General features: G+C 42.1%; 1 protein-coding gene across 5 annotated transcripts in view; it reads right to left on the bottom strand.

Annotated features, from left to right (window-relative positions):
- The window catches only part of DYM (dymeclin), a 374,546-nt gene that overhangs the window by 247,166 nt on the left and 103,332 nt on the right, over positions 1-24,048 (bottom strand). For all 5 annotated transcript variants that reach the window (XM_051851233.2, XM_002713527.5, XM_070050191.1 and 2 more), the window contains 2 exons: positions 14,455-14,580; positions 12,725-12,867 (listed from right to left, as the gene is read on the bottom strand). In XM_051851233.2, coding sequence (XP_051707193.1) covers positions 12,725-12,867; positions 14,455-14,580 — 269 coding nt within the window. The remainder of the gene's footprint in view (positions 1-12,724; positions 12,868-14,454; positions 14,581-24,048) is intronic.

Raw genomic sequence — 24,048 nt, 5'->3', positions numbered from 1 at the left:
CGTTTTTAAAAAGTAACTGAAATTTACAGTGTAATAAATCCTCAGAGTGATTCCAATTTTTTCTCCAACATTTTATCATGAAAATTGTCAAATATAAAGAAAAGTCAAAAGAAGCACTAGAGAGAATGCCATTTATTCACGGCCTACACTGCACATTAACACCGCTCTATTTGCGATGACATCCCTACCCACTAAACATCCCTCTTTTCATCCACCAGTGTGGCTTATTAACACGTGGCAGAGTACACTGGAGACACAAAACAAGTCTATTTTGAAAAGAAAGCCTCTGAGAAATTTCTAACATTGGATTTTTTAAGTATTTATAGTTGTACAAAGGTGGTCTCAAAACTATGCTGGATGCAGTTTATGAGAGTTCTTACTGCCATTCACAAATTCTGTCAGGAAGTAACCCTGAGTAAATTTAACCTTTGGATTTACTCCAAACAGCCATGCTAAAATTCATGTAAATTAAAACAGCTGCTTAATAAAAGCTACACTCGCTTGCCTGGGATGGAATTTAACAGTTTTAAAGAAAATCAACTTTAGTTGTTTCATTTTTTCAAGGAAAATGGGTTATATTCTCAAAAAACTGCAATTCCCTAATTTTAACATTTTTAATATTCTTATTAAAATACTTTAAAGTTTTTAAAGTAAAGCCCTTTATGTTACAGAAGTCTCAAAAACAGGCTAAATCATTAGTACTAAATAACAGCGCTTGCAGCAAGTCTTAAAACTGACTCCCAGAACTTTATCTGGGGCTGTCGTTGTGGCGTAGCAGGTTAGGCTGCCACCTGTGACACTAGCATCCCACATGGGCACCATTTTGAGTCCCGGCTGCTCCACTTCCAACCCAGCGGCTTGCTAATGTGCCTGGGAAAGCAGCAGAAGATGGCCCAAGCGCTTGGGCCCTTGGACCCATACAAGAGACCTGATGGAGTTTCAGACTCCTGGCTTTGGCCTGACCCAGCCCTGGTTATTGTGGCCATTTGGAGAACTAACCAGATAGAAGATTCTCTCTCTGTCTCTCTCTCTCTCTCTCTCTCTCTCTCCTCCCTCTCTTTCTCTTTAACTCTCTTTCAAATAAATAAATAAATCTTTTAAAAAAGAATTTCATCTGAAGCTGATTATTTTTTTCTGTAATCTTCATGCTAAACATAAATGAGCACATTCTTCAACTATCTGTGGCATGACAAAGGTCATCAATCTTCCTTTCAAGTTTGTAGGGATAGCAAAGGACTGGCACAGTGACTTTCGCTGCATTTCTTGGAACTGGTTCACAAGTGGCTGTCAGCAAATTACAGCGACAACAGTTAGGTCAAAATTGTGTTTTCACACCATACATAGTCTTTCCGAGGAAAATTACCTAATAAATAACCTTTTAGACAGTCTAAAATCTGAAACAATACTTTTGTTGGACAGCAATTAAAAGTAAAATAACTTATATTACTACTCTACTCTTCTAAATCTTCAAAATCTACAAGGAACCACTCCAAAAAACCACTAAACTGAAATTAATTATGTTTCATAAGTCACAAAATGAGATCAATTACAAAAAAGGGAAAGGAAAGTCACTCTTTTAGTTGGTACCTGAAGTCTACCACATCATTGCAAATAAACATGACACAGGATACAATTATGGTATATAACGCATATTCTTTTTTGAAAGTGCAGAGTGTTTTAATTAGAAATGTTATTTTCACAACCATGCCTGTGTCGAAGTGTCACATACTTTTTCTCTTACTGTAGTTTTTCTTTCTCTCAATGACTCACCCCAGAAAAAGCCAAAACCAAAGAGAAAAACAACCATAATGTAAAATAAATTACAACGGCAGGGTATCTTACCTATCATAAGGAATTCAACAACTTTCTCAACAACAGCAACTAGGAAAAGTATGAGTTTAAAGCCTCAAGTTCTATTTATTAATTTCCCTGTTACAGCATTTGCCTAAACAAGTAATCACTACTTTGGCCTTATAATTTGGCTTGGACATTTACCATTACAAGCAAAGGCAAAAAAAAATATTTTTTGATGGTTCATTCAAATGGAAAAGTGATACATCAGAAGCTGCTCGTCAGACCTCAGAGCTTGCTATGGAAAGCACAGTTTGGCAGAACACATCTAATTACAGCTGGCTCTTTAAAATATTAAACACTCAGCTATAATCATATTACAGCTTGGTCTTAAACCTAAAACACAGAAAAAAAATTCCAAGGTCAACCCTTCCTTGCTTCACCTTTATTTTAAGCACTGGAAGCAATTAAAAACCCTGAAAATATATTAAAATGCGGAGTCAAAAAAGTAAGGATAGATTGAAAAGTCAAACAAAAGGTATTACTTATTTTTCTCACAGTATCAAATTTTCAACATAATATTTCTTTCTGGACTGTCTTAAGTTTCTATTATAGTTATTATATATATGTATATCGTTATACAATAATATGTATGATACATATACCAAATATTCAAAATGTTCATAACTTATTTACATTAAAAATCTGAGTAAACTTGTAAATCATAAGGTCATCAGGTTTATCCCTATTTTTTAGCATTTTAAAACAAAAGGTTTTTTTTTTTTTTAAGATTTATTTATTTATTTTCTTGAAAGGCAGAGTGACACAGAGAGAGGGAGACAGATTTTTCCATCTGCTGGTTCACTCCCAAAATGGCCACAATATCCAGGTGTAGGCCAGGCCAGGGCCAAGAGCAAGGGACTCCATCCTGAGCTCCCACAAGGTGGCAGGGGCCCAAGTTCTTAGACCATCTTCCGTGGCTTTCCTAGGTGCATTAGAAGGGTGCTAGATTGGAAGGGAGCGCTGACGATCAAACTTACACTCTGATATGAGATGCCTCTGTCCCAGGCGGCAGTTAAACCCCCGAGCCACAATGTTGGCCCCAAAGTTATACTAAGTAATACTACGCAACATCTGTTACTAATAGTGACCCTTGGTTGTGTGCCAACAAGGCAGCACCATTCTCTCTGCCACACACTTGTTCCTCAGCAATCCTAAAAAGGAAGGTACAGGCCAGCGCCGCGGCTCACTAGGCTAATCCTCCACCTTGCGGCGCCGGCACACCGGGTTCTAGTCCCAGTCAGGACGCTGGATTCTGTCCCAGTTGCCCCTCTTCCAGGCCAGCTCTCTGCTGTGGCCAGGGAGTGCAGTGGAGGATGGCCCAGGTGCTTGGGCCCTGCACCCCATGGGAGACCAGGATAAGTACCTGGCTCCTGCCACTGGATCAGCGCGGTGCGCCAGCCACAGTGCGCCGGCCACGGCGGCCATTGGAGGGTGAACCAACGGCAAAGGAAGACCTTTTTCTCTATCTCTCTTCTCACTGTCCACTCTGCCTGTCAAAAAAAAAAAAAAAAAAAAAAAAAAAAGGTACAGCAGAGGACACATTCCAAGATGCCAGGTGGATGCCTCCAACCGCAGATAATACCAAACCCTATATAGATCATCCCCTGATTACAACAGTTCAACCTATAATTTTTTGACTTAAGTCAAAACCCCATCATAATTCAAGAAGTATCTGGATTCAAATGGCTCAACTTCTAATTTTTCAACTTCACACTGGATTTACCAAGATATTACATGTATTTTTAACCCACAATACTTTTTACTTATGATGAGTTTGGGACATGTCCCCAGTGTAAGTCAAGGAGCATCTGTATATACCATGTTGTTGCGTTTTTTTCCCTGTATATCCTGCAGCATCGACACTTTGTACCAGATTAATCTATCTTCCCATGTCTTATGACCTGATGCTGCCTTGGCACTACCACTCCTGTGCTTCAAGGCCACTGTTAAGTAGAGTAATGGTTGATGGAACACAAACATCTAGGGGCTAATGGGTAGTATATTCAGCATGGACACCCTAGGCAAAGGGATAAGTCACATCCCAGGGAGGACCGGTGGGATGGTGTGAGATTTTGTCAGTTCCTCAGAATGGCACACAATTTAAAACTAATAGCACATTTCTGGGACTTCCCATTCAACATTTTCAGACTGCGGTTGAGGGCAGGAAACTGAAACTACAAAGCAAAACCGTGGCTAAGAGCAGGGGGACTGCTACATTACCCTCATCTCACCATGAGGAATTTAAGTCATTGAGAGGTTAAATAAGTAGCTGAAAAACACAGTTAGCAGATGGTCACAGTGGCATTCAATTCTAGGTCAGCCTAACACCAACACTCAGAGTCTGGAACGTGTACCTCTTGCATAATGTCAGATTATCATCATCTAGAGCGAGTCCCTCCAAAGGACCATGCCAATGAGGACCCTCAAAATCACAAGACAATGATCTGTTTTAATCACAGAAGACACCTAAGGTCTCTTTATATATTTTGGCATGCTTTTTATTTTTTTTTCATTTTTTCTTAAATAAATCAGTGGGGTCAGCATGAGTGATCTACTTTGGCCACAACCCACACCATCACCACTAAGCAGAGTTGTGATTTAAAATTATAAATGACTGGAGTTAAAAAGTGCCTTAGCTATCAACATACAAAAAGAGATCAATGGCCTGCCAAATTGAGAATTTCGGCAAGAGGAATTCCAGCTGATTTGGTGTCATTCCCAAAATCCATACACTGAGGCCATAACCCTCAAGGAGGTAGTATAGGGAAGGAATCCTTGGGAAGTAAGTAGGTTAGATGAGGTCAGGAGGGTGGAGCCTCCATGCTGGGTTAGTGCCCTTCTACGAGGAGGAAAAGACATCAGAGAGTCCTCTCTCTGCCACCTGAGGACACAGAGAGAAGATGGCCACGTACAAGCCAGGAACAGGGGCCCCCATCAAAAACCACACGTGCTATCACCTTGCGCTTGGACCTCCAGGGCTGCAGGACTGGGAGAAATCAATGTCCACTGTTCAAGACACTCGGTCCACGGTATTTTGCTGTGGCAGTCCGAGTCAACCAAGATAATACCGTACCACCATAGCCTGCCCCATCATAACAAAGCAAGGAGGCAAGCATCTTTGGTTATTTGCTTTATAAAACATCTTTTAATGGGGTGGGGTGATATGCCGAAAAAGAATTAACCATCAGGGGGCTGGCGCTGTGGTATAGCAGGTAAAGCCGCTGCCTGCAGTGCCAGCATCCCATATGGGTGCCAGTTCAAGTCCCAGCTGCTCCACTTCCAGTCTAGCTCTCTGCTATGGCCTAGAAAAGCAGTGGAAGATAGCCCAAGTGTGTGAGCCCCTGCACCCGTGTGGGATACCTGGAAGAAGCTCCTAGGTCCATATTGGCACAGCTCCAGCCATTGCGGCCAATTGAGGAGTGAACCAGCGGATGGAAGACCTCCCTCCCTCCCTCCCTCTCTCTGTGTGTAACTCTGACTTTCAAATAAATAAGTAAATCTTAAAAAAAAAAAAAAAAAAAAAAAAAGAATTAACTATCGGGGCCATCGCCTGCAGTGTAAGCATCCCAAATGGGTGCCAGTTCGGGTCCTGGCTGCTCCACTTTTGATCCAGCTATTTGCTGTGGCCTGGGAAAACAGTGGAAGATGGCCCAAATCCTGGGGCCCCTGTGTCCGCATGGGAGACCCTGAGGAAGCTCCTGGCTCCTGGCTTCAGATCGGTATAGCTCTGGCCATTGTGGTCATTTGGGTAGTGAAGCAGCAGACAGAGGACCTCTCTCCCTCCCTCCCTATTTCCCTCCCACAGCAGAGCAGCTCCAAGCACCAGAAAGGGAGGGCACACATTATTGGTGCTCCAGTGGGCCAACCATGCCAGAATCATCTAGAACATCCGCTAGAGATATGTATTACCAGGCTCCCGCCTCATCTCTAAAGAACTAGAGATGCCAAGGACTAACTATAATGTACATCTGTGTACATCTGTGTGTGTGTGTGTGTGTGTGTGTGTGTTTTAGGTTGCCAGGTAGTTCTGGAATTCTATCAGTCAATGAAATTCATTACAAAATACATTCACTAAAACTGTAGTTTTTTTACTGAAAAAAGTGAAATGTCAATTGATTCTCTGTTCATTTCATCAATATATTAGAGGAATGTTTAAACAAACAAACAAACAAAAAGGCCATAAAGAGGAAAAAGGAAGGAAACAATTATTCTGGTACTTTCTCCTGTATGAATACAGATGTGTCTAAATGTATTACAGACATTACAAGATAAAATATGATATATTACTATATAACTCATTCTAACCATTTCCACTGGAAAAAATAAATTACACTGTGACATCTGAGAAGCATTTTTCAATAAAGAACGTCTATCCAAGTTAATTTTCATTACTCTCACTAACTGCAACAAACTCAGTGCCCACTGAGCATCCCTAATCTGAAAATCTGAAATCAAAATGCCCTGGAAATCAGAAATATTTTGAGCACCAACATGGTGTCACAAGTGGAAAATTCTACACCTTATTTACCTAACAGTTCACAGTCAAAACACAGGCACATTGAAAATACTGTATACAGTTATCTCCAGGTATGTGTACAAGGTGCCTATGAAATACAAATGAATTTCAGATTTAAACTTGGGTCCCATGCCCAAGATATCTCATGATGGGTAAGGAAAATATTCCAAAATAAACACAAAATCTGAAATCCAAAACACTTCTGGCCCCAAACACTTCAGATAAGGGATAGAAATCCAACCTGTAGTCCTAGTGAAAAGTTTCTGCAATGACTGATGACATTCTGATTGAAGACACCCAGGGTCTCACTGCACATTGCAGTCACAGTCACAAACACGAAGTTACTTGCTACATCACGGAGCATTTAGTCACAGAAGAGAAACTGATAGCAGCGTCATTACGAGAAAACCTAATTGTCAAAATTCAACTTAAGTGCAACACAAATGGTACCATACTCAATAAAGGAGATTTTAAAATATAGAGCAAACTCTTCATTGCTTTATTTTTATGGAGGTAGAAACAAATTCCTATCTTATTTGCTTTTTATTTATTTATTTATTTATTTGAAGGGTAGAGTGGCAGAGAGAGGGAGAGACAGACAGAGATCTCCCATCCACTGCTTCACTTCCCAAATGTCTATGACAGTTGGGATGGGGCCAGGCTGAAACAGGAGCCAGAAGTTCCATCCAGGTCCCCCACACAGGTGGCAGGGATCCAGGGATCCATGTACTTAGGTCATCATCTGCTGCTTTCCCAGGAGCACCAGCAGGAAGCCGGAGCAGAAGCAGAGCAGCCAGGATGCAACTGGTGCTTGGATACAGGATACCTTTGCCACAGGTGGTGGCTTAACCCACTGCGCCACCAGACCAGCCCCCCGTTTGCTTTTAACGGTAGCTGAATATTAGATATACTGAAGTTGATACATGTACTGTGGTTGGGTAAGAAATATCCTTTTTTAGAAAACATACATTGAACTATTTAGAAGTAAAGGGCCAGGATATCAGTAGCTTACCATCAAGTGGTTAAAAAAAAAAATTGTGGGTGTGTGTATAATGAGAGGAAAAGAATGACAAAACAATAGCATAAAATATTAACAATAAATCAATCTAGATACCAGTATACATAGTTTCTTATAATGTTTCTATTGTGGGAACATTTCCATATGTGTGAACTTATTTTCAATTAAAAATGTTTTTTAAAAAATAGCGGATGAAGCCACTGCCTGCGATGCTGGCATCCCATACGGGCAACAGTTCAAATCCTGGCTGCTCCACTTCTGATGCAGCTCCTTGCTAACGGTCTGGGGAAAGCAGAAGATGGCCCAAGTCAGGCCCCTGCACCCACGTGGGAGACCTGAAAGAAGCTCCTGACTCCTTGCTTCAGCCTGGCCCAGTGCTGGCTGCTGCAGACACTTCCAATCCAGCTCCCAGCTACTGAAGCTGCGAGAGCAGCAGCAGACGCCTGGAGTCCTGGGGCTCTGCTCCTAGGGAGGAGACCCTGATGGAGCTCCTGCCTCCTGGCTTCGGCCTGGCCCAGCCCCAGCCACTGTAGCCATTTGGGGAGGGAAACAGTGGATGAAAGATCTCTTCTCTTTGTCTCTCCCTCTCTCTTTGTAATTCTTTCAAATAAATAAATTGCTTTTTTAAAAAAATAGAACGAGGGAGATAAATGGGTAGAAAATCAGCAAAAATGTTGAACATTCTTGAAGATCGTTATGAGTGCATGTGGGCTCACTCTACCAATTTATCTACTTCTGTATATCTGAAATTTTCCATAAGAAAATGTTTAAGAGGAAAAATAATGTATGTGGTTACTACAGTGCCTGGCAAATAAATGACAGGCATTGGTACTGTAACTGCGCTCACACCCACCTTCAGTGTAGACGGTACTAGCTTTGGTATTTCCTGTATACAAGCATCTACTGACGAACGCGTCCACAGATGTGAAGTGCTCTGCTGGTCCCATAGGAGTCAACGGGCAGTGTCCACACTCAGGACCAAGGTGGTCATGACAGAAACAGGCAGAACTGCAAAGGCTTGGGAGTCAGACTTAGAAACTGAGGTCAAGTGCAAACCAGTGACATCTGTTTCCCATGGGGTGTTACACAGACTAATGTAATAACCAGGAGCAACTCTTCACCTATCACATTAAAAAGGGAAAACCACCTTTTTCAGATAATGAGGCTGGTTCAGGAACAAAGTAAGATGCTCCAGAAGCTGCTCTGTAAACCTGGATGTGCTTTAGAAACATTAGCGCTCTGTAGATTTCACACAGAGCCAATGTGGAGAAAAGGCTGCGCATCCACGAGTAATGGTAACACGGAGCACAGCGCTCATGGCGCAGGGACAAAGGCAGGTGGAACTTGGGACAGACTTTAATGGATAGCTAGGCAGAAAATCAAGAATCAGAGAGTAGAGGAAGTGAGATTCCTGATCTGTGTAACAATGCAAGTGAAGATATGAAAAGGGATGGTGTTAGGATGCAAGAAGCAACAGAGTGTTGGCCAGAATCTGGGAAACAAATAACAAAATTTAAAAAAAAAAAAAACCACCACTCTAACAAGGTAAAGAGAAGAAACTGGAGGGGCCTGGCCTGACTTTTAGCAGTAGCTCATCCGGACCACAGTTCCATTGTGAAGATTCTCTTCTGTCCCTGCTGGGGTCAACAAAACCTCACAGTCCAACACTGTCAAGTTTTTTTGAAATAATGCATTCTACTTCAAAAGAAACAATTTACGCAAAACGATGCATACACTACTATGAAGGGAAATGCTTTCTACATCTAAGAAAAATGTATCTCCAACAAAATGAATATAATTGAACAGAGTTTATAATTTCCACTTGGCTTTGGAATGTGTGCTTTCTGTGAGGAGCTTCCAAATCACATTTTTTTTCAAGCCAATATTCAATAAGAAACTTCCTGGGGCTAGCGCTGTGGCAGAGCGGTTAAGCCACTGTTTGCAATGCTGGCATCCCATATTCAGTTGATGGTTTGAGTCCTGCTGCTCTACTTCCGATCCAGCACCTGGCTAATGCATCTGGGAAAGCAGCAGAAGATGGCCCAAGTTCCTGGGCCCCTGCCACCCATATGAGAGATAAGGATGGAGGCCCAGACCTGGCGGTTATATTCATTTGGTAAGTGAACCACTGGATGAAAAATCTCTTTCTCTGTCTGTATTCCTCTGTCTCTCTCTGCATATCAAAAAAGAAAGAAATCTTTTTGAAAAATAAGAAATTCCATTAACTATCAGCCAAAAAGATAAAAACTGATCATACAACTCAAGTCAAATTTTGTCAATCTGAATCAACTGTCCTGGAATGACTTAATTAAAAATTACATGACTAAGATAGTTTTTATGTTTTCTTTGTCAAACTAAGTAGTTATACTTTCAAGGAAGATGACCTTTTGCTGTTTACTTTATAATCCTTTGAGTCACATACTGTGAAATAATGAATCCATCATTATCTTTACACTTTTACACAAATAGTTGTAAAATGACTTAGGAAAGACACTGTGTAAAATGTTTTGTGATGGGGCCAACATTGTGATGTAGCAGGTTAAGCCACTATCTGCAGCACTGGCATCCCATGTGGGCCCCAGTTAGAGTCCCAGCTGCTTTATTTCCAATCCAGCTCCCTGTTAACATGCCTGGGAAAGCAGTGGAAGATGGCCCAAGTACTTGAGCCCTAGCCATCCATGTGGGAGACCCAGATGAAGTTCCTGGCTCCTGCCTTCAGCCTGGCCCAGTCCCAGCTGCTGTGGCCATCTGGGGGATGAATCAGTGGATGGAAGACCTCTGTCTCTCCCTCTCTTTCTGTAACTGCCTTTCAAGTAAATGAAATGAATATTTAAAAAAAAAAAAGTCTGTGACTACAGCATGTTAAAAATCATAATTTTAATGTCCTTAGCTGATCATTACATTTTTAAATGGTGAGTTAAAAAGACCATAGAATCTTTGAATGTTATATGGAAACCGTCTTAGAGACTTTTTCAAAAAGGAAACTGAGAGGTAGGAAAATCTTGGGACTTCTTATTTTCCTTACTTGTTTAAAGAAGTTATTACTTACTAGTTTCCTACTTAACAGCTACCTAGTTAAGAAAATGTGATGGGGCCGGCACTCTGGCATCGCGGGTTAAGCCGCCGCCTGCAGTGCTGGCATCCCATATGGGTGCCGGTTTGAGACCCAGCTGCTCCACTTCCTATCCAGCTCTCTGCTATGGTCTGGGAAAACAGTAGAAGATGGCCTAAGAACTTGGGCCCCTGCAATCACGTGGGAGACCCAGAAGAAGCTCCTGGCTCCTGGCTTCAGATCAGCGCAGCTCTGGCCGTTGCGGCTAACTAGGGAGTGAACCAGCAGATATAAGACCTCTCTCTCTTTCTGCCTCTCCTCTCCTCTGTGTTACTCTGACTTTTGAATAAATAAATAAATCTTAAAAAAAAAAAAAAAGAAAATGTGATACATATACATTATGGGATACTACTCAGCCATAAAAAAGAATGAAATCCTGTCTTTTGCAACAAAATGGAGACAACTGGAAACTATCATGCTTAGTGAATAAGCCAGTCCCATAAAGACAAATATCTTATGTTTTCTCTGATATGTAGCAGTTAATATAGAATACAAAAAAACTGTATAGAAATGAGATGGACATCTTGTGATATGATCATTGTTTTTAGCCCTCGTTTATACTCCTGTGGAACTGTGGTCTTGCTACTTTTTTCTTGTTGAACATTGTGGTTAATAACGAATTATACTTGTGATTATAAAGTGGATTAAATGGATGTCTTTGCAAATATTAAAGGCAAAAAAGAAAGGGAGGAAGGAGGAGGATTGAGAGGGGAATGGGAGGTACAGTTATCCTCTATATCCTATACCTATAAAACACATGAAATTTGTTCTCTTTATATTAATAATTTAAAAAAAATAAAAGAAGGAACTGATTAAAAATATAAAATTCAAGCTTTTTGGCACCAGGAACATTAATGATACTGGGCTTTCTTTTGATATGACACATAACTGAAAGAAAATCCCAAAACCATTATTTGCTTTTAAAAACAAATTTGCCAAGAATCACTGTTATTTTGCAGAAAGTAGTTAATGAACTTCTGTGATCTCAAACCATATTCAGTACTGGAAAATATTCAGCTTTTATATACATATACCAGTTTAATGATTGAAAAAAGACAATGCTAACAGGTTAATTGAGCCTTCTTGTGGAACCCCAAGAGCTTTGCAGTGTTGTTTTCAGAGGTCATGAATGGGCCATCTATCCTTTCTCACCTGAGACAGACAGAGTATTGGACAGGAGGCGCCTACGCAGGCAGGCATTCCACAACAGCTGGCCATCACCAAGGACGGAGGTCTAAGTGATCCCAAGTGTAATTCAACTCATAATACCAAATGAATCAAAAGAAAGCAAACCTAGAAAGTCTGTTTTAGTGATCAAGTCCTTACATTAGCAGAACAAGTCTACCTGCTTTATTTTAAATCCAAAGAAGCTCCCAACACTTGCTACCAGGAAGTTATCACTCGGTACTGTTTTTTCATACCAAACCCCACCTGAGCGCAGCAAGCACGCTACCGGCCTCGGCCAGCTGCAGCTGAGGCGTCCGCTGTGGCTTTGGTAAGCGTCGGAGCCCCAGGCAGACCTTACAAGTGCTGGAGTGCTGCCCTGGCTTTTGTCTCCCCCTCAGAACCAGCACAAGTTCCGTTTACACAACCTCCCCTTGCCAGGGCCCTCCCCAGTAGCAACGGGAAGAGCCAGAGGCACTCTGTGCATGGAGGGTCCGAGGCTCCGGCACTGAGAAGTGAGGATTCCCTGCAAGGCAGCACACGGCTTTCCTCACTGAGGACGTCTCCCAATCTGACAAATGCAACCGTGTGCCACTTCTGAGTACACTACAAAACGCTTCCAACGTGCTAATTTGTCTCAGAACAAAGGAAGCACTGAGTACAACAGGAAAACTATGCTTGATGAGTCATATAAAACCCTAACCAATACAGCTCCTAAAATAGCAGGATTTCCCCTTACAGCACACGCAGGACAAAGCTTCCAAAGCTTTTTACTGAATAATCACAGCTCATCCAACATGCATATTTACGTGTAAACATTCTTCAGGAAAAAATGGCATTTGGTAGGTAAATAACCTATTCATTTTGTGCATAAAACTAGAAAATCATTGTACAGAATGGAGAAATTAATATTTAATTACTTTCCAGATTTCCCATTTGGCCCGCTGCACAGATCCACCATAACTGTTCATGACAGCAGCCAAGTAAACAGAATTTCTTATGCCTGATTAGACAAGATTTATATACATCAGAGAACTGAAAAGCACGTGCGGAGACTTACTTGCTACTCCTGACGCAAGTCCGTAGAGCAGTCCTCCGCCTTCCGACTGCTGAGAGAGAACATGGGCTCCTGGGGGTGGGGGCTTTTCTTGTCTGATGAAGTTATACAATAAAGTTTTCACGAGTTTGCTGGTGTATGCAAGACTACACAAAAAGAAAAAAGAAATCAAACTCATTTTTATGAGAGTTACCTGATTTTGTATGATGATATAGAAATAATTCTGCCATTAGCATTATCCATTAATATCAGAGGACTAGCACAATTCAAAAAACCCAGCGCTATCACGACCATTGAAGGCTGCGGGCTTTGAGATCAGTCCCGAGTCTTAACTGTGATTTGTCTCTGACCACACCATTAGATGTCCATCAAATTACTTCATGTTTTTGTACTTCGGTCACCAGGTTTGTTATCTGTATGACACTGCGATATATTATAAATTTAGTGCATCACACAGTATCTGGCACTTGAAGGAAGATAATAAAATAAAAGCAACATGGAAAAGCAAGAATTTTAAGATAATAATAAAAAGTTACACTTTCTAAGAATGAAAGTATTCAATGTACTCAATTATCAAACTGATCGTAAACCGATTCCTATAACCTAGAGTAAAATTCTTAGACTCTTAAATATACTGTTGAGTTTTTAAAAATATGGCTTCCTAGATGAACCACAAAAACTAGCAAAGAACCTATAATAGTTTAAATATCTGGCACCATGATGATATGATAAACACCTTGTAACTTAGAAAATAGGAATGTTAACAGTCTCTGTGTCTGTGAAAACAGCAATTTCAATACTTTCAGCATTGCCAGGAATAAAGTTCTTGTTTTATTGAACGTGCACGCAGCTCCCACACACCAAGTGCAACTTCAAATCAAGGTCATTCCGACCGTTGCTGTCACAGAAGGGTTCACGTGCAAACCTTCCATCTCTAAAACCCAGACCCTTGCAGCCCTGAGTGATTTTCAAATATGTTCCAAAGAGTTCTTAGGAACTCTGTAAATGTGCCACAGGTTTATCAGGGTAGCAAGGATGTGATGGAGACAGAGCTCCTCACTACCTGAAACTTTAATCAAAGCTACTTTATTTGGAGTTGTTTTGCACTGTAATCTTTGTGAAAGTTGTATCAATAAAAGGCAGAGTGCATGTGTGTGCTTATTTACTATTTCTCTGTTTCCTTCCCCACCCTCTAAGAGATTGTAAACTTGTGTTCAGTGGTACTCATACAGCCCCACGGGCTAACACAGGCCTGGCCTGGCACACAGCTAGCACACAATAGCAACTGTTAACTCAGTGAAAGTGAGAACAGTCAGCACAGGCCTCTGCAGCAGTCTGAACACATGGGGCTGGGACACAGCCTGCGGTAGCTTCACAGGGCCTGAATGGTAGGAGGGGGAAGACACAAAAATATCTGTACAAACAAATACAACTTGAAGACTACTCACACTCAGAGAATGGAGTGAAAGAAGAAACAGAAAGATGATCTCAAACTGAATTCTACAAAGCAACCACTAGAGAGGGCACAGAAGCTGGGGTACCAAAGGGACAGCAAGGATGAGGAGTCTGGCTGCGAAAGCAGATTTCGACCCCGTATGTACTGGTGTGGAAGGGCTGACAGAAGAACCAGAAGAAACCTCTGGTTGGAGACATGACACAATACTAGGGTGAGAGGACAGGACTAGACAGATTTATACAATCATAAATCACATTAATTTAAAATGGAAACATACCACGGGCCTCGCATCAAATACTTGTGACTGATGCTGTGTCGCAAGACTTCCTTGTGGAAGAGTTGGCAGGAAAGGAAAACAACCATTGTTGAAATGGCTTCTACTGATATCTCATAGGTAATATCTCTGGAGAAATGGGGGACAAAACAGAACAATGGTCACTTCGGAAGTTTTAGGTGTTACTCTTTTCCATATAATCTGTTTATTAAAAAATTCAAATCCAAATATTTAACATGCTTCTAGGTTACTAAAATATGTCAGTATGTTTAACATGAATCAAACAAAATTATCAAATCTTTTCCCAATCATTAGCTCTAGTATTTTTCTTTTTTGAGATTTTTTTATTAGGGCCGGCACTGTGGTGTAATGAACTAAGCCTCTGCCTGTGGTGCCAGAATCCCATATGGGCGCTGGTTCTAGTCCTGGCTCTCCTCTTCCAATCCAACTCTCTGCTATGGTCTGGGAAAGCAGAAGAAGATGGCCCATGTCCTTGGGCCCCTGCACCCACATGGGAGACAGGAAAAAGTTCCTGGCTTTGGATAGGCTCAGCTCTGGCCATTGCAACCATCTGGGGAGTAAACCGGCAGAGGGAAGATCTTTCTCTCTGCCTCTCTCTGTCTGTAACTCTACCTCTCAAGTAAATGAAATAAAATCTTTCAAACAAACAAAAAGATATTTTATTTATTTATTTGAGAGGTAGAGTAACAGAGAGAGGGAGAGGCTGGTTCACTCCCCAGATGGCTGCAACGGCCAGAGCTGAGCCAATCTGGAGCCAGGAGCTTCTTTCAGTCTCTCACACGGGTGCAGGGGCCCAGGCACTTGGGCCATCTTCTACTGCTCTCCCAGGTCATCAGCAGAGATGGAAGAGGATTGGAAGAGGAGCAGCCGGGACACCAACTAGCACCCATATGGAAATGCTGGTGCCACAGGTGGAGGCTTAGCCTACAATGCCACAGCACTAGATCCCTAACTCTAGTACTTTGATCAAATATTGTATTATTTCCCTGTTTTATGGTTCCCACCTCTTAGCAATGATAAGTCTATTTGTGTATAAATTTATACTTATGCATAATATGCTACCAGTACTGTTCTGCTTTGAAGATCCATTCTAGACCTCAATGTTCAGCCTTGTTTAGTAATAACACAGAAACAAATACATACTCAGGCTACAAAAGTGAAGAGAACTATCAGAGAAGGGAAGGAAACAAAGCCTTTGGAGCTGACAATCGCTTTACAATTAGAAAATTGGTACATCCTAGATCTTTTGTCTCTAGTCTATACTTTCTCAAGGTCAACTTTGCCTGTTCAACAAAACACTCAGAGTAAACACATTTCTCCTGTCTTCTTGGGCATATTCTATCCTATCGTCCCAAGATCATCAATCCCCTTTAGATCAACAAAAAAGGAAAAATTTCAGCTATAGGTAAGGAGCAAAAATAAGAATAAATGCCATCAAGAAACCTTCAGTTACTCCAACAGTTTAAATGGGAAAAGTACATGCTAAAATCAGGAAGGTGGACATGTCAACACAGCAAAAACAGTCACAGCTCCAAAAGAAGATAAAAATATTTTTATAAAATTAAAATCTTCATGGAAAACTGAAATAGAAGTACTTAACACCTACTTAAATGAAGGCTGATTAAACAAATGAAAGATGCCTTAACTGTCCAACTGGACAAGCTTAAATCTACTAGATACTCCAAGACATTATTACAGATATAAATGTTTTTAAAACAAAGTATACATGGGCCAGCACTGTGGCGCGGTGGGTAAGACCACCACCTGCAGTGCCAGCATCCCATATGGAAGCCAGTTCGAATCCCGGCTGCTCCACTTCCAACCCAGCTCTCTGCTATGGCCTGGGAAAGCAGTGGAGAATGGCCTAATCCTTGGGCCTCTGTACCCACGTGGGAGACCCAGAGGAGGGTTCTGGATCCTGGCTTCGGATCAGCTCAGCTCCCGGTAGTTGCAGCCATTTGGAGAGTGAACCAGCAGATGGAGGACCTCTCTCCCTCTTTCTCTGCCTCTGTCTCTCTGTAACTCTTTCAAGTAAATCAATCAATAAATAAAAGTATACAAAACAACATACAAGAGATTCATGCAACTGAGCTTACTCCATAATGAGATCTCATTTCTACTCAGAAATCTGACTTTTAGATTTCCTTTAAAAATTTTATTTTCTGGAATCTGCATAATTACTACTGTAAATGTAATTCACATAAAAAGCAATTCTTATATTTATTGTTTGTTGAATTGAATGAAAGGCAAATCGGACATTTCCTGTCATGTTATGATTCATTAATGATGACTCGGGTGCTCAGAACCCAAACTATTTTACACACAACGATCACTCATGGGTACAGTCTGTGTCTGTCATGAATCCACACTCTCTGTTCATTGACTGGGTTTTTCAGCTGGGTCAGGGTTTAAAGCCAAAGCCTGAAGCTAACAAACACCTTGTACCATGTCATAGGGCAGAGCCTGCCTAGATGGACAGTCAGGTGAAGACCTCCAGTACAGCTGCAAATGGATTCAGCCACTGCATCAACAATGAAAAATGGACCAAAGTGGTTTACAATGTAACATCTGACTATGTCCCAGATCCAGAAAGAAAATCGTTTTAGTTACCAAGAAGGACTAGGTCTAGTAACTCTGGCAAGAAGCTAAATTTAGAACACAGCATTTGTTGTCCTTCATGATTAACTGGGCAAAACAAAATAGCACTAGAAAAAGTGTTAACCCTTTGTTATGTGTTTTGCTGTGTTATGAGTCCAGTGTATCTAAGAAAATTATATTTTATTTATGATTTATAGGACCATGCTTTGGCAGCACTGACTCCATTTTGAGCATGGCCTGATAACTGAGCCAAGTGGCCAGATAATAGCCAGGAGGCCCGTCACTTCCCACTGGCTGACTGACAGCTCCTCTGGCGACTGTAAGCTCAAATGCAAATGAGAAACTTTGGGTCCAGGACTCTTCTCCCCAAAGACTGACAGCTGGAAGCCAAGGTACCTTCTTGGTGATAAATTCTAGCACCTCCAAACTGCCATTTGAGATGTGGCTCACTGTTGACTCCCTCGGTTCACAGTGAAAGGTGCAGGCGGCTGGGGGCTCTGCTGTAGGAAGCAGGCCTCTACTGCACTGCACCCAGACTGTCCAGCGCCATCCGCAAGGGGACAGTTTCCCAAATCAACTGGAAAATTCCCTTCATGGTCGCACGCTATTTAGATTGGGGCCAACACTATGCGCTCGAGTATTTTTGTTTTACCTATTTTCCCTATCTTGTCATATATCCCTTTTGCCTATTTTGTTTATTCTGCTTTTGTGTGCCTTGCAATAAACCAATTAATTCAGGAATCTCTGCCTCTCTTAACATGTCATTTGATTAAAGAGTAAAAGAATTTCACCTTCTTAACAAAATTCTAATCATGGAAGTTAAAACTGCTCCACGTTTTAGGGGCACCAGGCCATTCTGGCTAGCTTAGCATGACATCTAGATCATTTTCTCTCAGAATTCTCACAGAATTCTATAAATCTAATGTAGAGGATTTCAGTTGGGAGGTAGGGAAAGCTTATAACACTTAAGAATATTAGGGGCTGGCGCTGTGGCGCAGTATGTTAAAGTCCCAGCCTGCATCACCGGCATCCCATATAGGCGCCGGTTCTAGTCCAGCTGCTCCACTTCCAATCCAGCTCTCTGCTATGGGCTGGGAAAGCAGTAGAAGATGGCCCAAGTCCTTGGGCCCCTGCACCCACATGGGAGACCTGGAAGAAGCTCCTGGCTCCTGTCTCAGCTCTAGCTGTTTGGAGAGTGAACCAGCAGATGGAAGACCTCTCTCTCTCTGGCTCTAACTCTCTCTGTAACTCTGTTTTCAAATAAATAAAATTAATCTTTAAAAAATTAAAAAATATTTTTTAAAAAGTTCATAGAAAATATAATCAACAAACTATGCATGGATTTCAAAGAAATTGTACACCAACATAAATTTATCTTCTAATCTCATTTTTCTCATCAATTTTTTTAAAGACTTATTTATCTGAAAGGCAGAATAACAGAGATGTAGAGGCAGAGAGAGAGAGAGAGAGAGAGGCCTTTCATTTGTTGGTTCACTCCCCAAATAGCCACCAGGGCCAGGACTGGGCCCAGCCAAAACCAGGAGCCAGGAGCTTCTTTGAGGTCTCTCATATAGGTGCAGGGGACCAAGAACTTGGGCCATCTTCTACTGCTTTCCCAGGTGCATTAGCAGGGAGCTGGATCAGAAGTGGAGCAGCCAGGACTTGTACCGGCACAGATATGGGATGCTGGCATTGCAGGCCGTGGTTTTATCCTCTATGCCACAGTGCCATGAACTTTTAAAAAATAAAGTATACTCCTATATGTGGTGGGTCATAGGATATTCTCTAAACATCTACACTAGCCACTATCTCCATCAGGGGAACATGAGATTTCTTGTTTTTGTTTTTGTTTTTTTTAAGATTTATTTATTTAATTATCTGAAAGTCAGAGATGGGGAGATGGAGGGAGGGAAAGAGAGGGGGAAATTCTTCACCAGTTCACTCCCCAAAATGGCTGCAATGGCCCAGGCAGGAGCCTCCTCCGGGCCTCCCACATGGGTGCAGGGGCCCAAGAACTCCAGTTATCCACTGCCGCCCTCCCAGATGCACTAGCAGGGAGCTGAGCTGGATTCGAAGCTGAGTAGCTGGGTCCTGAACCAGCACCCATATGGGATGAGAGCCCTGCAGACAGTCGCTTGACCTGATGTGCCATAGTGCAGGCCCCTGGTTTTTGTTTGTTTGGTTTTTTTGAAAGATTTATTTTGGGGCCAAAACTGTGGCGCAGCAGGTTAAGGTGCTCTCTGCAAGGCTGTCATCCCATATGGGAGCCAGTTCCAGTCCCAGCTGCTCTACTTCCCATCCAGCTCCCTGCTAATGCACCTGGGAGAGCAGTGGAGGTTGGCCCAAATGGTTGGGCCCCAGCACCCATGTGGGAGACCTAGAAGAAGCTCCTGGCTTCAGACCTGTTGAGCTCTGGCCATTGCTTTAAATCTTTTTTAAAAGATTTATTTATTTGAAAGGTAGAATGATAGAGAAGAAGAAATAGAGAAAGAGATCTCCCATTGCCTGGTTCAGTCCCCAGGTAGCTACAACAGCTGGGGTTAGACCAGGCTGAAGCCAGGAGCCCAGAACTCCACCTGGGTCTCCCACAAGGGTGGCAGGAACCCAAGCACCTGGGCCATCTTCTGCTCTTTCATAAGCAGGGAGCTGGATTGCTATGAGTTATCAGCATCGCAGATGGTGGCTCAACCTGCTGGGCTACAATGCCTGCATCAAATGTGAGGGTTTTTATATTGTTTATATCACTACACATCTGCCAACACGTTACATTATGAAGGGCATAGAGGAACATCACATTGTTTTAAATTGCCTCTTTACATATTTTGCTTTATTTTTCTGGTGGAATTCCTGCCATTTTACTGCTCACTTCCAGAAGCTGCCTGGAATCTATCATCTGCCTATTAACTTTACCCAAGCTTTCACTTGTTAGCAACAGTTTCGTTTTGTTTCGTTCGTTAGCAATAGTTCTTCCATAATTAAATGTGCTTTCTGATTTGTGCATTCATGCTTTTAAGAAGCCTTTATCAGCTTATGCCCCCAACTTATCATTGTACATTTTCTTTTGTTAACTTTACTTTGACCACTGACATCTAAGTCTTTAACCTACATAACAGGTCTTTGTGTATATTGTTAAGTAGGAATCCATCATAAATGGTACTGGAAATGACTGTTTTGTTTTTTTTTTTTTTTTTTTTTTTTGACAGGCAGAGTGGACAGTGAGAGAGAGAGAGAGACAGAGAGAAAGGTCTTCCTTTGCCGTTGGTTCACCCTCCAATGGCCGCCACGGCTGGCGCGCTGCAGCCGGCGCACCGCGCTGATCCGATGGCAGGAGCCAGGTGCTTTTCCTGGTCTCCCATGGGGTGCAGGGCCCAAGCACCTGGGTCATCCTCCACTGCACTCCCTGGCCACAGCAGAGAGCTGGCCTGGAAGAGGGGCAACCGGGACAGAATCCGGCGCCCCGACCGGGACTAGAACCCGGTGTGCTGGCGCCACTAGGCGGAGGATTAGCCTAGTGAGCCGCGGCGCTGGCCCATGACTGATGTTTTTAAAAACTCAGCTTCAGAATAAGAACTCAAATTTGAATTCTGCCCATCAGAAAAAAAAACCAATGTAAACAGAAAAATCTGCAAATCTGCCACTTAAGAAATATATTTTGGAGCCAGCATTGTGACACAGTGGGTTTAGCCACCACCTTCAGCACCGGCATCCCCTATGGGCACTGGTTCAAGTCCTGGCTGCTCCACCTCCAATCTAGCTCCCTGCTAATGCACCTGGGAAAGCACTGGAGGATGGCACCCACGTAGGCGACACGGAAGAAGCTCCTGCCTTCAGTCTGGTTCAGCCCTGGCCTTTGCAGCCATCTGGGGAGTGAGCCAGTAGACAGAAGACCTCTCTCTGTCTCTCTCTCTTTCCTTATAACTCTGCCTTTCAAGTAAATAAAATAAATCTTTGAAAAAAAATATATTTTAGGGGAATTGCTGTGGTGCAGCAAGTTAAGTCATTGCCTGTGACACCAACGTCCCGTAGCAGAGCACCATTCAAGTCCTGCTGCTCTGCTTCCAACCCAGCTCCCTGCTAATGGACCTGGGAGGCAGCAAATGATGGCCTGAGTGCCTGGGCCCCTGCCATCCAGATGGGAGACCCGAGATGGAGTTCCTGGCTTTTGCCTGGCATAGCTCTGGCCATTGCAGCTATTTAGGGTGTAAACTAGCAGAAGGCAGATCGCTCTGTCTCTCACTCTCTCTGACAACCTACCTTTCCAATCAATCAATCAATCAATAATATTTTTTTAAAAAATACATTTTAAAGACACATGGGTGTCCTTTCTCTATGCCTGTCTGTCTGTCTGTCTCTCTCTCTCTCTCTCACTGTCTACATCTCTACCTGTCAAATAAATTAAAAAAAAAAAAAAGACACATGGGTAAAAAGCAGTTATCAGTCCATTAGTGCTTCTTAGTTACCATGTTCCCACACATCTCCCGAGTCTGAGTGCCAGGCCAAGCTTCCTCCTCCATCCTTAAACTGCTTAGAGCTAACTTATATTGATCATTCAAGGCTTTGGAGTAGCTTTACCTCCTAGCAAAATCCTTCCTTATCTAAGCAGATTAACAGTAGTGTGAAGAATTGTGTTAATAGTACAAGGGTATTGAAAAAAGTCTGTGGAAAACAGAGAATTAAAAGATGCCTTTGTTTTGGTGCAAAATTTTTCAAAATTCAAGCAAAGGTTTCTTATAACATGTATTTTCTGCCAACATTTTTGAACTATACTCACGTATTCTGAACACAACTATTATGCTACTTTTCATACTCTATTGTTTACACTATTTAAGACAGTGAACATTTGTTGAATTTAAAAATTCAACTGACATTAGAAAAATGAAACAGAATTAAAACAGCTTAGATACAGTATGAATTTAATGGTATCACATGATATTTAAAGTGCTGAGCTATTTCCATTTCCAGCAGTAATGGGCAGGAAATTCAAAGGCACCTTCCTGTTGAAGTCCACAAAACTCCTTGGGGGTAAGAGGCAGTAGGGAAGCACATTTCCCCAAAGCATCAAAGAGTTAATAAAATGTTACGAGATTATAAAACCAGGAATCAAGCACTAGGAAAAGATACAGAGCTCCTGACATCTGGAATTGCTCTGGCCCGAGGTATGCTTACTGGGCCATAACAGAGGCTGGGGTCTAAAGAGTGTTTCTGGCAGGGTTGAGGGGCCAGGGAACAACAGCCAGAGTCCATGAGTGTGAGCCCTGGTAATTCTACACATACAGAAATCTGGGCTCCTCAAAGGAATCCTTATCTTGGCAGTGGGGAAGAAAGGAAGTACATCAATTCTCTCAGGGACTACAATCCAGCTTTAAGTTATCTGGGTGACCTGAATTAGATGAATCCAAGAGACAATCTCTGAAGAAAGATAAAATCATCCTAATCATCAAATTGTTTCCCAGCATCACAAGAAGAATAATAATCAAAAATAGGCACAAAAAGACAAAGACTACAGGATCAGGAAACAACACCATATACCCACACAAAGAAACAAGTAAAACTCTTCCAACAATAATAAGTACAGCACACAACTATGCTCCCTATATTCATGGTATAAGAATTTCTGAAAGATCTCTAAGTCATGTAAAGTAATAAACATTTAAGAAACTTGGGTTCTAGGGGGAAAATTCTACAACTGGAAAATATATTACCCAAATTTAAAACTTTTCAAAAAAACAAAAAGAACATAAATTCAGACTAGAATCAGCTAAAGGGAGACTTAGTGACAGCAGAGAGCCGCTCGGCACAATGATTAGGCCACCGCCCGGGATGCCTGTAGCCCGTTACAGAGAGCCTGGCTTTGAGTTCTGGCTCTGCTTCCCATCCAGCTTCCTGTTAATGAACACCCTGGAAGGCAGCAGATGAGGGTCCCTGCCACCCACTGTGAGACTGCATGGAGTTCCCAGATCCCAGCTTTGGCCTTGCCCAGCCCTGGCTATTACGGGTACTTCTGGATGGGAGCTGTCTGCTCTTTTTGCAAATAAAAATCAAAATAAAAAAGAAATTATTGGAATAAAGTACAGAAAACAACAGGGTAATAATGATGGATATTTGGGTTGCGTCTTGTTTAGGGCTACTAATGAATAAAGCTTTAGAAATTCTGCCTACAATCGTTGATAGAGGAGTATTTTCTTTCCTCTTGGATAAATACTACAAAGTAAATTGTAGCGTGAGAGGAAAGGTGGATATTTGATTCTAAGAAACTGTCAGTCCTCCTCTTAAGCTGGTTGTTCTATTTATACCCTCACAGTAATGTTTTAACATGGACTGTATTTTTTTTTTAGCACAGTTGTATGTTCATGGAAAACTGATGGAAAGCAGAGAGAGTTCTCACATCCCACCCCCGCCCCAACACACACACAGAGCCGCCACACAGTACTACACAGAGTACAACCGTACTTCAAAGGGCTCAGGAAAGTCAAAAGTAAGCTTATTTTGGTGCAAAAAATTTTAAAAAGTCAATCATAATAATAATACACATTTTCTATCAACTTTTTGAAGACCTCTCACATATTTGTTCTAATCAATAAAGCTACATTGACTCATCATTATCACACCATTAACATCCATAGTTGACATCAGTGTTCCTTCTTAGTGTCCCATGTTCTACATATTTTTTAATTTTATTTATTTGTTTGACAGGCAGAGTGGACAATGAGAGAGAGAGAGAGAGAGAGAGAGAGAGAAAGGTCTTCCTTTTTCCGTTGGTTCAACCCCAATGGCCGCTCTGGCGGTGCACTGCACTGATCTGAAGCCAGGAGCCAGGTGCTTCTCCTGGTCTCCCATGGGGTGCAGGGCCGAAGCACTTGGGCCATCCTCCACTGCACTCCCGGGCCACAGCAGAGAGCTGGACTGGAAGAGGAGCAGCCAGGACAGAATCCGGCACCCCCAACCGGGACTAGAACCCAGTGTGCGGCGCCACAGGCG

The sequence above is a fragment of the Oryctolagus cuniculus genome, chromosome 10 (assembly GCF_964237555.1).
Source record: "Oryctolagus cuniculus chromosome 10, mOryCun1.1, whole genome shotgun sequence".
Classification (NCBI taxonomy): domain Eukaryota; kingdom Metazoa; phylum Chordata; class Mammalia; order Lagomorpha; family Leporidae; genus Oryctolagus; species Oryctolagus cuniculus.
The sequence above is the reverse complement of the archived record's forward strand: the minus strand, read 5'-3'. Positions and strand labels throughout refer to the sequence as shown.